The following is a 13,207-nucleotide window of genomic DNA, read 5'->3' on the forward strand; positions in this document are numbered from 1 at the left end:
TTATGTAAGTGGTTCAATCCCTGGAACTAATAGAACAGCCTCTCACCTCTTATACCAATTATGAATAAATTTTGGGCAATTCTTTACTATTTTTAGATTCTTCAGTATTTTACCAAGGAAGATGTTAAAAACATGGACTTAAAGTTTTTTAATATGAAAATAAAAATCTGTTGGGGAGGAAAGACTAGGAGGAAGACTAGGAGAAGGATGTTAGAAATAGCTTAATTAAACTAGTTGAATCTATTTTTATTTTTAAAAAGTTTGAAAACCTATTTTATTCTTTCAGTGCAGATAATGAGTGAATTCAGGATATCATATAGTTCGATTTTAAAAAATAATGGTTGACATATCCTTAGAGCTAGATTATAGTATATTTTTTACTGCTTTTGTTCACAGGATATTTTGAATAATCTTGAATCATGTGACCTTGAGGATGATGATCTTATGCTTGATGTGGATCTGCCTGAGGATGCACCTCTTGAAAATGGTAAGTTGAGACAATATTGAACCTTCAGAGGTATATACTTGAGCTACTTGACTGTAGCCAATTTGATATTTGTTACTTGCAGACTTCTTAATCTTAATGGAGCCTTTCAGACTGAGAATCAGTCTTAAGTGAGGTAAAATAGGTTCATTTGCAAACTAACTTAAATATTTAAAACCTGATTTTGTAAGTCTTAGATATAATTCTCTATGATCCAATAACATTGTATACCATAAAGTAAGTTGCAGATAAGAGTTGTCTTTTTTTCTGTGTATGTACCCAGTTTTTCCTCCCTTTATCTCGTTTTGATTTTAGGAAGAAATGTATTTACAGAAACATACCATCTTACTTGTGAAACACTATAATATCTTAATTTGATAAATATTTTATAGAGATTAATTCTGGGAAGGTGATGACCTTCTGAATGGATCATTCTGTACATTTTACTCCCAATTCTAGTCTGTCTTTCTCTCTAGAGCCCAGTAACTGCTGGGGTGAGGCTTTAGATAATCCATATGGGAGAGGGGCCTTAGGTTCTTTTCGCTCCGGTGACATAGCACTTGTAGGATTTTTTTGTCTTAAAGACTGTTGGAGAACCAGAAACCAGCATAAAAAAGCCCTGGAGGCAAAGGTTGAAATGGGGATACTCCTGGGGAGAGGGCTGCCCTTAGAAATCTGAGAATTTCCTGTCAATCAACATTTGCCTGGTCTCACAGGCCTCCATGGGCTGGAAATAAAGTGAAAATCGTGAGTGGGATCCTTTTATCCATGGTGCTAGAAAAATGCAAGGAATATTTCAGAGAGGGGAGGTGTCTGTTCCAGTGCTTCACTGGGGTGTTAGTAGCCTGCTTTGCTGCTTTACTACAAGCTTATATTTGTCATACTGGTGAGGCTTTTATTTTTCCTGCCAGAATGCTGTATGGCATTCTCAAAATCTCAGTTGCTTTCAAAATAAACATTTATTTTTCTCATTCATGGATCTAAGGATTAGCTGGGAAGCTCAGGCTATGGGACTAGCTTGAGGTCTATTCCATGTTTCTTCATTTTGAGACCAGGACCACTGTGGGGCAGGTTGTTCTCACGACAGCAGAAATGCAACAGGATGAGCAGAAACATGCATATTATGTCTCTTAAAGTCTTAGCTAAGAACTAGCACATTTTTTTTTTAGAATAACAAAAAATATTTTACTAAAACATAAGATTTACAGAAGTTTCCAGATAAGCCATACGAAATGGTCACAAGATTTTTTGAAGAGGGGAATCTACACTTGACAGCAAAGTCACAATGTTGTTAGTGAGGGCTGTGATATTTGTTTAATGTTCCCATTTTAGTTCAAACAGTCAAGCTTGTCCGTCTACATTGTCTAAATAAAGTTAGATTTGGTTAGAGAGCGTATTCTAAAGAACTGCTTAGCTGCTTTTAACCAATGCAGTTAGATCACCAAAAAACGGGAGAAAGGAGCCCATAAAATTAAAATAAAACCAGCTCCCTTCTCAAAAAAAATAAATAAACACAAATAAAATAAAATAAAGAAAAACACCCACACCCCTGGAGCTAACCTGACAACTATCTCCATTCACAGAGGACACTTATTTCTAAGCACATTCTTTTGGCCAAAGCAGGTAACATGGCCAAACCTAACACCTTTGAGACTGGGAAGTGTACTCTTCATAATGAAGGCTCTGCACATGATAGAGGACATTGCATGTATAATTCTGTAAGGAGAGAATGAAAAGTTGAGGACAATATCCACCACTGTCTCACAGAGACAGAGAATATTACACCTTTTTGTGGTTCTGCTGTCGCTTAGTATGCTCTGGCAAACAGCTGAGTTCTAGTGCTGAAAAAGAAAAAAATCACAGGCAACACTGAGGAAGAACAAGGAAAATGACAGAACCCTGAGGATTAGAGTAGTCAAAGGAGATAATCACTTAGATTGAATTGCAGCACAATTCTTTCTGGAGTTAAAAGACAAGACTTCCCAACAGAACAGTTTATTCAGTAAATGACAGAAAGCATCACTGCTATTGAATCTGAATTAGTGACTTGAAAGATCAAGTAGAAAAATATTGTAGAACACAGAGGAAAAACATAAACCATTGGAAAGTTATAGGGGAAGAATAATGAGACTTGATGATCTGGGAAATTTAATGGTAATTTTTAGGGCTGGTAGTGAGGAGTGAGGGATTTACTTCCTCGGAATAAATCACATGCTAGGTAATGCATTTTACTTTGACAGAATTATAACAACTTCTCTTGGAAACTTTATGCCCTTTCTGAGTGGAAGTAAAAAGAAAGGATCTTAGAGCCTGCCTTATCTTTAGCAGACAACAGAAAGTTACCCAAATATTAGATAAAAGTAGAATCACAGGGAAATTTAGTCTTTGAGGTCTTGATTGGGGACTTGTGAAAAGTAGGAGGGAACTCTTGGGAACATCCCACATAAACAGTACTTTAGATTTTTCTAGAAGAAGGCAAACAACTATTGGCTATTTTGAGTAAAGGAACATTAAAGAAAGCATGTAAGAACATGGATCTAAAATATGTAGCCTCCTGAGGCACCAAAGATAAAATAGTATCTAGGTTTGGTACTATAGGAAGGTGGGAAATTTTTCTTTTTATGGCTCTGAAGTCCCGAACGATTATACACACCCATTACAGTTTTTTGCCTGGGAGGATGAGAATGTTACGAGGACTGATAGAGGTTTAGGGAGTCTTATAATGTGCTTTCCACTACAGGTTTTAGTCCTTTATAGCTTCTGGTTGTTGATGATATTATGCAGGTTTGATAAAGATTTAGATGGGGGCCAGGCGTGGTGGCTTATGCCTGTAATCCCAGCGCTTTGGGAGGCCAAGGCGGGCAGAACACAAGGTCAGGACATTGAGACCATCCTGGCTAACATGGTGAAACCCTATCTCTACTAAAAATACAAAAAATTAGCTGGGCGTGGAGGCACGTGCCTGTAGTCCCAGTTACTTGGGAGACTGAGGCAGGAGAATCGCTTAAACCCGGGAGGCAGAGATTGCAATGAGCCGAGATCGCGCTACTGCACTCCAGCCTGGGCGACAGAGCGAGACTCCATCTCAAAAAAAAAAAAAAAAAAAAGGTTTAGATTGGTCACTATGAACTATAATGAATTGCCACTAATTCTCCCAGTATCAGTGGAGTTTTGGCCCACAGAAGAGTGGCACCTCACTGAAATCTTTAATTTGGATACAAGTTTGCTGTGACCTCATTATGAATGACAATTGTCAGATTGTCATTTCATGGAAGAAGCCATGAGGAGAGTATTTTTCTGGTGAATGCATTTGTGCAGTTAATCTTTCCCTGTTAAATGTGGCATATGTAGTAGCACAGATAAGGAGAGAATGTTGGTCAAATGTTTTCTGGACTTTTGTGGGTTAGGATTTGGAGACTGTTATTGGAGGAAAGTTTTTGGAGATTGTATTAATCCATTCTCACGCTGCTATAAAGAACTGCCTGAGACTGGGTAATTTATACAGGAAAGAGGTTTAGTTGACTTACAGTTCTGCATGGCTGGGGAGGCCTCAGGAAACTTGCAGTCATGCTGGAAGGGGGAGCAAACATGTCCTTCTTCACATGGCAGCAGGAGAGAGAAGTGCTGAGCAAAGGGGGAAAAGCCCCTTATAAAATGATCAGATCTCATGAGAACTCACTATCACAAGAACATCATGGAGGAAACTGCCCCCATGATTCAATTATCTCCACCTGGTCCTGCCCTTTACACATGGGGATTATTGCAATTTAAGGTGAGATTTGGGTGGGGACACAGAGGCAAACCATGTCAGAGAATGTAGGGGCAGAAAAGTATGATACTTTTTCTCAGCCATCTTAAGGGTCATGACTGACACACCTATAACAAAAGACAGGTTAACAAAAAAAGTGGAACGCGTTTATTTAATCAAAATGGTACATGACATGGGATTCTTCAGAAATGAAGACCCAAAGACCTAGGGAAAACTCTGATTTTATGCTTAGGCTTGGTAAAGAATGGACAGCTGTATAGAAATGTGATTGGACAAAAGGTTATTATCTAATGGTGATAGATGGAGCGCGGGGAGGGTGACCCAGCAAGGCCTGTCTGTTCAGATTCTCTGTAGTATTCCTGCCTCCCAGGTATGGTGCAGAACCCCTCTGAAATGAGGGTCTTCAAGGAAGAAAGGAAAAGAGAGTGAGTGACCTTTCTAGGTTTTAGGGCTTCCTTTGAGGGAGAGGATTTTTAGTTTCTGTGACCTGCCTTGGGGAGAGGAATTCTGGTTTCTGTAACTCACTTTGCAGAAGGAAGAAGGGCAGGAAACAGGAGGATAGGTAGATCTGAAAGACCTTGCCTCTGAGGCATTTCCAGTTTCCCTCAGTTCAAAGTACTCATCTTGCCAAAGTGCCACACTTTGTAGTATCATGTTCTGATCCCCAACAGAGAAGTCCACACCTGAGTGTTTTGGTGACCCTGAGCTAACAGTTGCGGGGTCTAAGGTTGATATTTTAGTGCCTGTATCAATAAAACATTTGTAAGGTTGTCCTTTAATATTTAGAGAAATTTATTTTTGAGCTTAAGGGTAAAACAGAAAATTTGGTGCTTGACTTCCCCCTCAGAATACTTTGCTAATCACACTTTTTTCTTCTTTATTTCTTATCTCATGCTAAAGACTTCCTTCAGAAGGCCTATATATTTCTCTAGCTGGGGTTCTCAACTCATAGTTAGGGCCCAGTCTCACCTGTATCTGCATCTGGTTGTGATCAGCACATTGGGTTTTTGAACTGGGATACCTTGAAGTTCACCAGTTTTTTTCTTTAGTTTGCCACAAGCCACCATCATTCCTTATGGTATTACACACATTCAGAGGGACTTATTTTCTTTCTTAATCTTATCTGTCCTGTTTTAAATTTAAATTTATCAGTCTCTGGGTCAGGGACGGTGGCTCACGCATGTAATTCCAGCACTTGGGAGGCCAAGGCATGTGGATCACTTGAGGTCAGGGGTTTAAGACCAGCCTAGCCAACATGGTGAAACCCCTTCTCTACTAAAAACAGAAAAAATTAGCCAGGCGTGGTGATGTGTGCATGTAATCTCAGTTACTCGGGAGGCTGAGGCAGGAGAATAGCTTGAACCTGGGAGGCGGAGGCTGCAGTGGGGCAAGATCATGCCACTGCACTCCAGCCTAGGCAACAGAGCTAGACTTCATCTCAAAAAAAAAAAAAAAATTGTCTCTGGAAACCGAATTTGTCTCTGTCTTGTAATTTTGTTTGCTTTCTCTTTTCTTCTCTATTGTTTCAGTTATTTTGTCAGGGAACCTTTAATCTTTTCTAAGAAACCATCAGCAGTGTTATTCCACGTTATCTTCTTAGCAGCATTTAAAAATATATAAACACGTGATTGATGGATGCCTTGAGAAGTTAAACATGATACTTCCTGCAGAATCTTGGAGCAGTCATTTCTCTAGAGTTTAAGCCCACTTTGTCTCAGTTTGAACATTAGTCTTTTGTGGTTATGGCAAATGTTTGCTTCTAATGCTTACTTACCATTATGTCCATGTTTGAGTTCAAGTTTCAATAAACATTCCTCAATTTGGAGTCTATATGTGGAGCCCATAACTTTTAGCAAATACAAAAGCACCACATCAGTTTCTACATTGTAATTGCTCACAATATTTAACCCATCTCCTGGCCTATTCGCCCGATTTGCTTGCTTCTTCCTCTGTGTGGACTGTGTTGATATCATTCAAATAACCTATCAAGTGGTTTTTTGGACAATGTTTCTTGCTTTGGGAGTGAGTGGAATTTCTCTTTCCTGAATTAAGGAAAAATATGAACTCAGAACAGTTAAATGTAGATTATCCCTTCGTTATATAGAGTTACTTAAACTAAAGAAACATTTTAATACCATGTAGAAATACTTAACTGGGTCTTAACTGAATCTATGAATATAATACAAATATGAATTTATATATGATGTTGCTAAAGGCACTAAGCTAAAAGCAATTTTAAATCTTGAAGCCTGGGCATGGTGATTCATGCCTGTAAGCCCAGCACTTTGGGAAGCTGAGGTGGAAGAATCCCTTGAGGCCAGGATTTTGAGACCAGCCTGGCCAGCATAGCAAGACCCCATCTCTTAAAAAAAAAAAGACTCTCCGTGGCGGCTTGTGCCTGTAGTCCTAGCTGCTCTGGAGGTTGAGGGGGAAGGATCACTTGAGCTAAGGAGTTTGGGGTTACAGTGAGCTGTGATTGCACCACTATACTCTATCCTGGGTGACAGATTGAGACCCTGTCTCAAACAAAAAGAAAAACCTTCTCGAGATGATTACTTTAAATTTTCTTTTGCTATCTTATTTTCTACTTCTGACATTTTTGGACATAATGGTCACCATGCCTTTATTTGTGAAGTTTTCTGTAAGTGAACTTAAAAACAAAACAAAACTTGGTTTATTCCTGTAAGATGACAACAAATTGAAATAAGTTCAAATGTAAGGCTTCTTTTAAAACATGAACAAAAATTCTTTTTTCACATTATTAAATGTATATTTCTTCTTCCTCAAGGTGACTATAATGAATATAAACAAAATTTCAGTGTCCTTTTAAAAATATTTTAAATTGTTATACATTTAGAGGAAATACATTAAAATGAATTCAGTATATATGAGAACTGAACATCTATACTTTTTAAACTACAATATCCTTTTTTGGAATGCCAAAGTTTGTTTTTATCCGGTATACTGTAATGAAACACTCGTCATGTTTCAAATTCAGGTTTTTGGTTCAGTGAAACAGTAATTTAAATAAGCGAGGTTTTTTTTTTTAATGGGGATTATGTTGATTTTTATAGCTTTTTATTACAAGGAATTCTGAACATGCAGGACTTGAACTTTCTCATGTAGTAGTTCTCAGACTAGAGAAACCTTTCCTGTTTTGTGGCTTGGGTTAGTGTTTAGCAGTATTTTTAGTAACCGTCCTAAGTCAGTAGCTATGTAAGCACTGAGTGAAGATGGAGTCACAGGGCAAACTGGGCTTGCTTCCCACAGGGAGGGCTGGGTTTTGAGCAGGAAGGAAGGCCTGTTCAGCAGTGCCTTGGGTACAACTATGTCTGAGTAGGCAGCCGGTAACACAATGTCTCCCTTGTGCAAAGTAACTCTCTTAGTGAGTGCTCAGATATGTGAGGAAAAAGTATTTGGGTAAGTGAAGAAGCTTGGGGTGTTTCAAAGAGATTCTTTTCGTGTTTTTGTGGTATTTGGATTTAAGGGAGTGTACTGTTTGTTGCTGCAAACTACTGGCTTTGTTTTCAGTGGCATTTTAGACTTTTTGAACAAGCTCTTACTGCAGGCAGATTGAAGCGTCTTACTTTCCGAAAATGTGAGCTTAATTTTAAAAGTGTGATTTGTTTGTGATGAAAAGTTAATTTGTGCTTCTTGAGATCAGTGAACATTAATTGTAGCAGTCCTTTATAGGAATGAGTTCTCTTAAAAATCTGCTGTTTCCTGTCGTTTTCGTTCTGAAATCAAGAGCCAACTTGTGACAGTGATGAAAACCACCTAAAACTGATTATGAGTGTTTAAAATGTATAATGTTGATTTCAAGGTTAATTTGCCTGTTTTAAAACAGTGTGGCAGTTAATTGTTTACATGACTGTAATGTAAAAGTATTATAATTTACTTCATTTTGAATAATATATTAAGTTCAGTTTTCACCAGAAGAACTGGTTATGCTTTTAGAAATCTTGATATTGTGATTAACATAAATGGCTGATATTTTTAAACTATTATTTTTATTTTATTTACAGCATTTAATTATCAAGCTATAAGAGTCAACTTTTATGGAGTATGTACATGTTTATAGTCTTTTGCTTTTGAATCTGTCTAGTGGAGTGTGACAATATGAACCGCTTTGACCGACCAGACAGAAATGTTCGGCAGCCTCAGGAAGGTTTTTGGAAAAGGCCACCCCAGAGGTGGAGTGGACAGGAGCATTACCACCTCAGCCACCCTGACCACTATCATCACCATGGAAAAAGTGACTTGAGCAGGTGAGTACTGTTCTGACTTAGATTTCATTTGCTGTCCTCTGATTTTGAATTATAATTCTCCCTTTCCCACAACCCTCAAAAAACCTGTTTTTGTCTGGTTTGTTTTTAGAGGCACCAAAAAGCACTTCAAGTTTTATATGGTACTAATTGGAATAATATGTCTAATTTGTTCTTTTTGGCCCAAATATTTTTTCATTAGTTTTATCTTAAATATAAATGCTCTATTTATATCTGCTTTTTGGACTTCAAGTTATGGTGTGATTTTCTAGCTGTCATTTGGAAATGATTAAATGTTAACTGTGTTAAATTTCTTAGTTTTTCCAAATAATATTTAAAATTAGTGCCAAGTGATTGGTCTTTTGCTCATGTGATAAGTTAAAATTTAAAAATTCCTTAAGTACGATTAAAAACAGAAGAGGGTACTGTTTAGTGCTGAAGGTACTATTTAGTCTTTTCTTTTTCGAAGTAGAGGATAGTCTTTAAATTGGTCAGACCTTATTTTGTAATGAGGCTCCGCAGTCATTCAAACCTGGAATCAAAACCTGACCTGGCGCAGATTAGCTTTGCAAGCTTAGATAATTTATTTAAACCATCTCTACTTCACTTTACTATCTTTAAAACATAATTAATAATATCTTTCTCTCAGTGTTTGAGAATCAGGGATAAAAGTGCTTAGAGTAGTGTCTAGTTTACAGTAGGCACTCTGTGGAAGTTATTAGTTTTTCCTTTTCACTTTCTTATCTCATTCCACAGGGATTTCAGGTCATTTTGGAGTGCATTTACAATACAAATAGTACAATTGGTTTAAAGAAATAATGGAAGAAAAGCATGGTGTTGTGTAGTTCCTAAAGTGAGGGAAAAAATTGATTCTAAGATTCTTTGCAGCAAAAGCAAAGAATACAATTCAATTTATTACAACATATACAGTATGCATAAGATAAAGGATGTGTTTTTTTCCTGAATTAATTTGTCAGAAAAGTTAAGCAACATTTTCAAACAACTGTGTTCCTTGGATGTCAGCAGCTATAAGAAAAGAGAGGGTCCCTGGTCAAATTAGTATGAGAACGAATAGATGATAAACATTTTTTAAATTGTGGACTCAATTGTGCTTTTGTGTATAAATATAGTACTGTGATTTTGCAAAAGGTGGTAAAAGATATAATATGTAGCCATTTTCCAAAACATATGATCACAAATCCCATCTACTTAGTGTATTTTAAGGGACTATGGTGTGGATCATCCACATGAGTGATTCTTACTGAGGAGGGAAAAATGCACAGCATTCTTAGGGGTTGCTAATTTGACTGACTTAGCACAGAACTTCCCAACAATTGGGCTGAGGTACACTGGTTTGTTGTGAATGGTTATAGATTGATCCGTTTATTGAAACTCTCAATCTTTGGGGTGTTGGTGCTGGTTTTGAGACACCTACATCCACCTCAGCAAGTTATGGGATGGGTGGTACAAAAAGAAACCTCCTCCAAGACGAGCCTTACCCCAGCATACCTTAAAACTATTAATTTCTCTCTGTGCCTTAATATTAGAAAGGTTTGGGTATACTAGCCCCAGGGCCTTTTCAATATTGCATGTGCAAAAGTCCTGTTTCCATTCTAAAACTTCCTGAGTATTGCTTCGCTTTCTTCTGTCCCTTAACTCCCATTATTATTGTCATTGGTTATAGGATCATGCCTTATCCGTAACTCAGGGGTGTTGGGAAGACTGGTGGTTGAGAACTAATACATCCACTCATGTTCTCATCGTAATACTGCTCTGTCTTTTTACCTGGCCTAATCTTCCTCTCTTCTTTTCTGCCCAGACCTCCTTTTTTTCTACACCTTTTGATATGCTATCTGGAATTCTCTCATATCCTAGCAAACTCACACTCTTCATCTCTTCACCTACATTCTCCTAATCATAACTGAAACCTAGCTCTTTCCCAAATATACTACTTCCCCAGTAACATTTTTACACCAAAGATTCTTATTTTCCAGTCACCCTAATACTTCACTGTTTAGAGATGGGGTTTTTGTCCTCATTTCTCATTGTCACTTCTAAAGGAAGTGATTTTAAGTCCCATTTTTTGAGACTTAGGGCATTTGGCTGTATCAGCTCTTCTTTACTGGTTCCTACCTGGAGCTTACAAAAGGCTTGGCCCTTGGCCCACTTTCCCTCTTTATTATAAGCTTTGCTGCAGTCCTGAGTGGCTGCAGTGTTCATGTACATGAGTCATTTAACCCTCTGTTTGCTTAGTCCTGTAGGACAGTGGTCTCCAACCTTTTTGGCACCAAGGACCAGTCTCCTGGAAGACAAATTTTCCACAGGCCATGGGTGGGAGGTTGGGGGATGGTTTTGGGATTGGGATGAAACTCTTCCACCTCAAATCATCAGGCATTAGTTAGATTCTCATAAGGGGTGTTCAACCTAGATGCCTTGCATGCGCAGCTCACAATAGGGTTCGTGCTTCTATGAGAATCTAATGCTGCCGCTGATACGACAGGAGGTGGAGCTCCTGTCAGATAAGCAGGAATGCTTACATGCATGCCCTCTGCTTACCTCCTGCTGTGTGGCCTGGCTCCTAACAGACCACAGACTGGTACTGGTCCCTGGTTAGGGGCTTGGGCACCCCAGCTGTGGGATTTTCTATATACAAGATATGTTATCTGCAAATAGTTTTTACCTTTTCCTTTCTATTTTGGATAAAAATTTCTTTTTATCTTTTGCGTAATTGCTATGGCTACAACCTCTGTTGAGTAGAAGTGGTGAAAGCCAATAGGTGTGTCTTGTTTCTGATATTGGGGGAAAATAAATATTTAAAATATTTTATTGTTAATGTGATGTTAGCTGTGGATTTTAAAAGAGACTTTCTATCAGTTTGAAGTTCCCTTCCATTCATGGATAGTTGAGTGTTTTTATCATGAAAGGGTGTTGGATTTTGTCAATTACTTTTTCTGTGTCTATGGAGATAATCTTTTTTTTCTGCTTTCATTCTACTAATGTGGAGTAATACATTGACTGTTTTTCAGATGTTGAACCAACCTTGCATTTCTTGGCAAACGTCCACTTGGTCATGGTATATAATTCTTTGGTATGTTGCGTGTTGTGTTGGTATGTTGTGTGATTCAGTTTGCTAGTATTTTGTTGAAGATTTTTGTGTGTGTGTGTGTGTGTGTGTGTGTGTGTGTATATATATATATATATATATATATACACTTAAGAAATATTGGTCTGTAGTTTTGTTTTGTTTTTCTTCTTGAGATATCCTTGTCTTGTTTTGATATCAGGACCACACAGATTGAATTGGGAAGTATTCCTTTCACTTCTACTTTTGGGAAGAGTTTGTGAAGGATTTTTGTGAATTCTTCTTTGAATGTTTTGTAGTATTGACCAGTGAAGTTATTTGGGCCTGGGCTTTTCTTTGTGGCAGTTTTTTGGATTGCTAATTTAATTTTTATAGATATTCTGTAGATATCTTTTTGGTCTTGTTGGTTTATAATGTTGCTTAAATCTTCTGCTTCTCATATATCTCTAATTGTTCTGTCCATTATTGAAAGTGAGGTGTTCAAGTCTCCAACTTCACTATATATTGTAGGGAAGGTGTGTTAGCAATAAATTCTCTGTTTTTGTTTATATGGCAATGTCTTAATTTCTCTTTTATTTTGAAGGATAGTTTTGCCAGATGTAGACTTCTTGGTTGGCAGTGTTCCTTGTAATATTTCAACTCCCATGCTTTCTGATGAGAAATCGGCTGTTAATGTTACTGAGCGTGTCTTCCACATGATGAGTCCCCCCGCCCTGCCACCCCCCCCCCTCCGCCGGCTTTTTTTCTGCATTAAGGATTTTCACCTTTTCTTTGGCTTTCAACAGTTAAATTATAATGCGCCTCTCTTTTAGTTTATCATATCTGTAGTTTGTTGAGCCTCCTAGTTATGCAGATTAATGTTTTTCATCAAATTTGGGACATGTTTGGTCATTAGTTACGTTCTTTCTGCCCCTCCCCGACTTCGCTCTGGCCACTTAACTAAGGGAATGTATGAGCATCATTCCTTGCTTGTCACAAAAAATTTGAAAAAAAAAATACAAATAATGTGAAAACTACTTAAATCAGATTTCTCCCTGGCCAGGATTTGTTGTTGTGTTTTTTTGTGGTTGTTTACTGACTTTTCTAGACAGATTCTGTAAAAAGTCTGTATTTTAAAAAAATATTTGACGTCTTTGCTTGTTTTGATTAGTGGTCAGCTAATGGTTGGATGGAGATTTCATTGAATGCCTTGAACTAGTAAGTCCCCCAGCCTCCACCAGGGGGCTCTGTGTGTTTGCTTAGGCACACCTGCAGTCCCTGTAAGTAGTTTGCAGCTTAGGCACACCTGCAGTCCTGTAAGTAGTTTGCAGCTCTGCCTTGGCCTTCACTTCCTGCTTGTTCAGAGTTTCAAAGTCAGTCAAAGGTGGAAGATTAGGGGATTCTCTGGTATTTCTTTGGCATGTACATACACAGCCTATACATGTATATGTTCTTCTCTATTCCCAAGACTATATTGGAGCATTTCAAAGCCTCTTGTGGACATTTCTTTCCTCAGGTTTTCCTTTTATGATTTTTGGTCAGCTTCTTGTTTGTCCCAATTGATATTGCCATTTCAGGCAGCTGAGATTTTAAGCAGTGCACTAGGGATAAGGGAATTACCGAACAAG

At 37.9% G+C, this 13,207-nt stretch overlaps 1 protein-coding gene across 12 annotated transcripts in view; it reads left to right on the top strand.

Annotated features, from left to right (window-relative positions):
- The window catches only part of CCSER2 (coiled-coil serine rich protein 2), a 180,856-nt gene that overhangs the window by 86,860 nt on the left and 80,789 nt on the right, over nt 1-13,207 (top strand). For all 12 annotated transcript variants that reach the window (XM_004049704.5, XM_004049703.5, XM_019035306.4 and 9 more), the window contains 2 exons: nt 397-487; nt 8,359-8,521. In XM_004049704.5, the coding sequence (XP_004049752.3) occupies nt 397-487; nt 8,359-8,521 (254 nt within the window). The remainder of the gene's footprint in view (nt 1-396; nt 488-8,358; nt 8,522-13,207) is intronic.

Source organism: Gorilla gorilla, chromosome 8 (assembly GCF_029281585.2).
Source record: "Gorilla gorilla gorilla isolate KB3781 chromosome 8, NHGRI_mGorGor1-v2.1_pri, whole genome shotgun sequence".
NCBI lineage: Eukaryota > Metazoa > Chordata > Mammalia > Primates > Hominidae > Gorilla > Gorilla gorilla.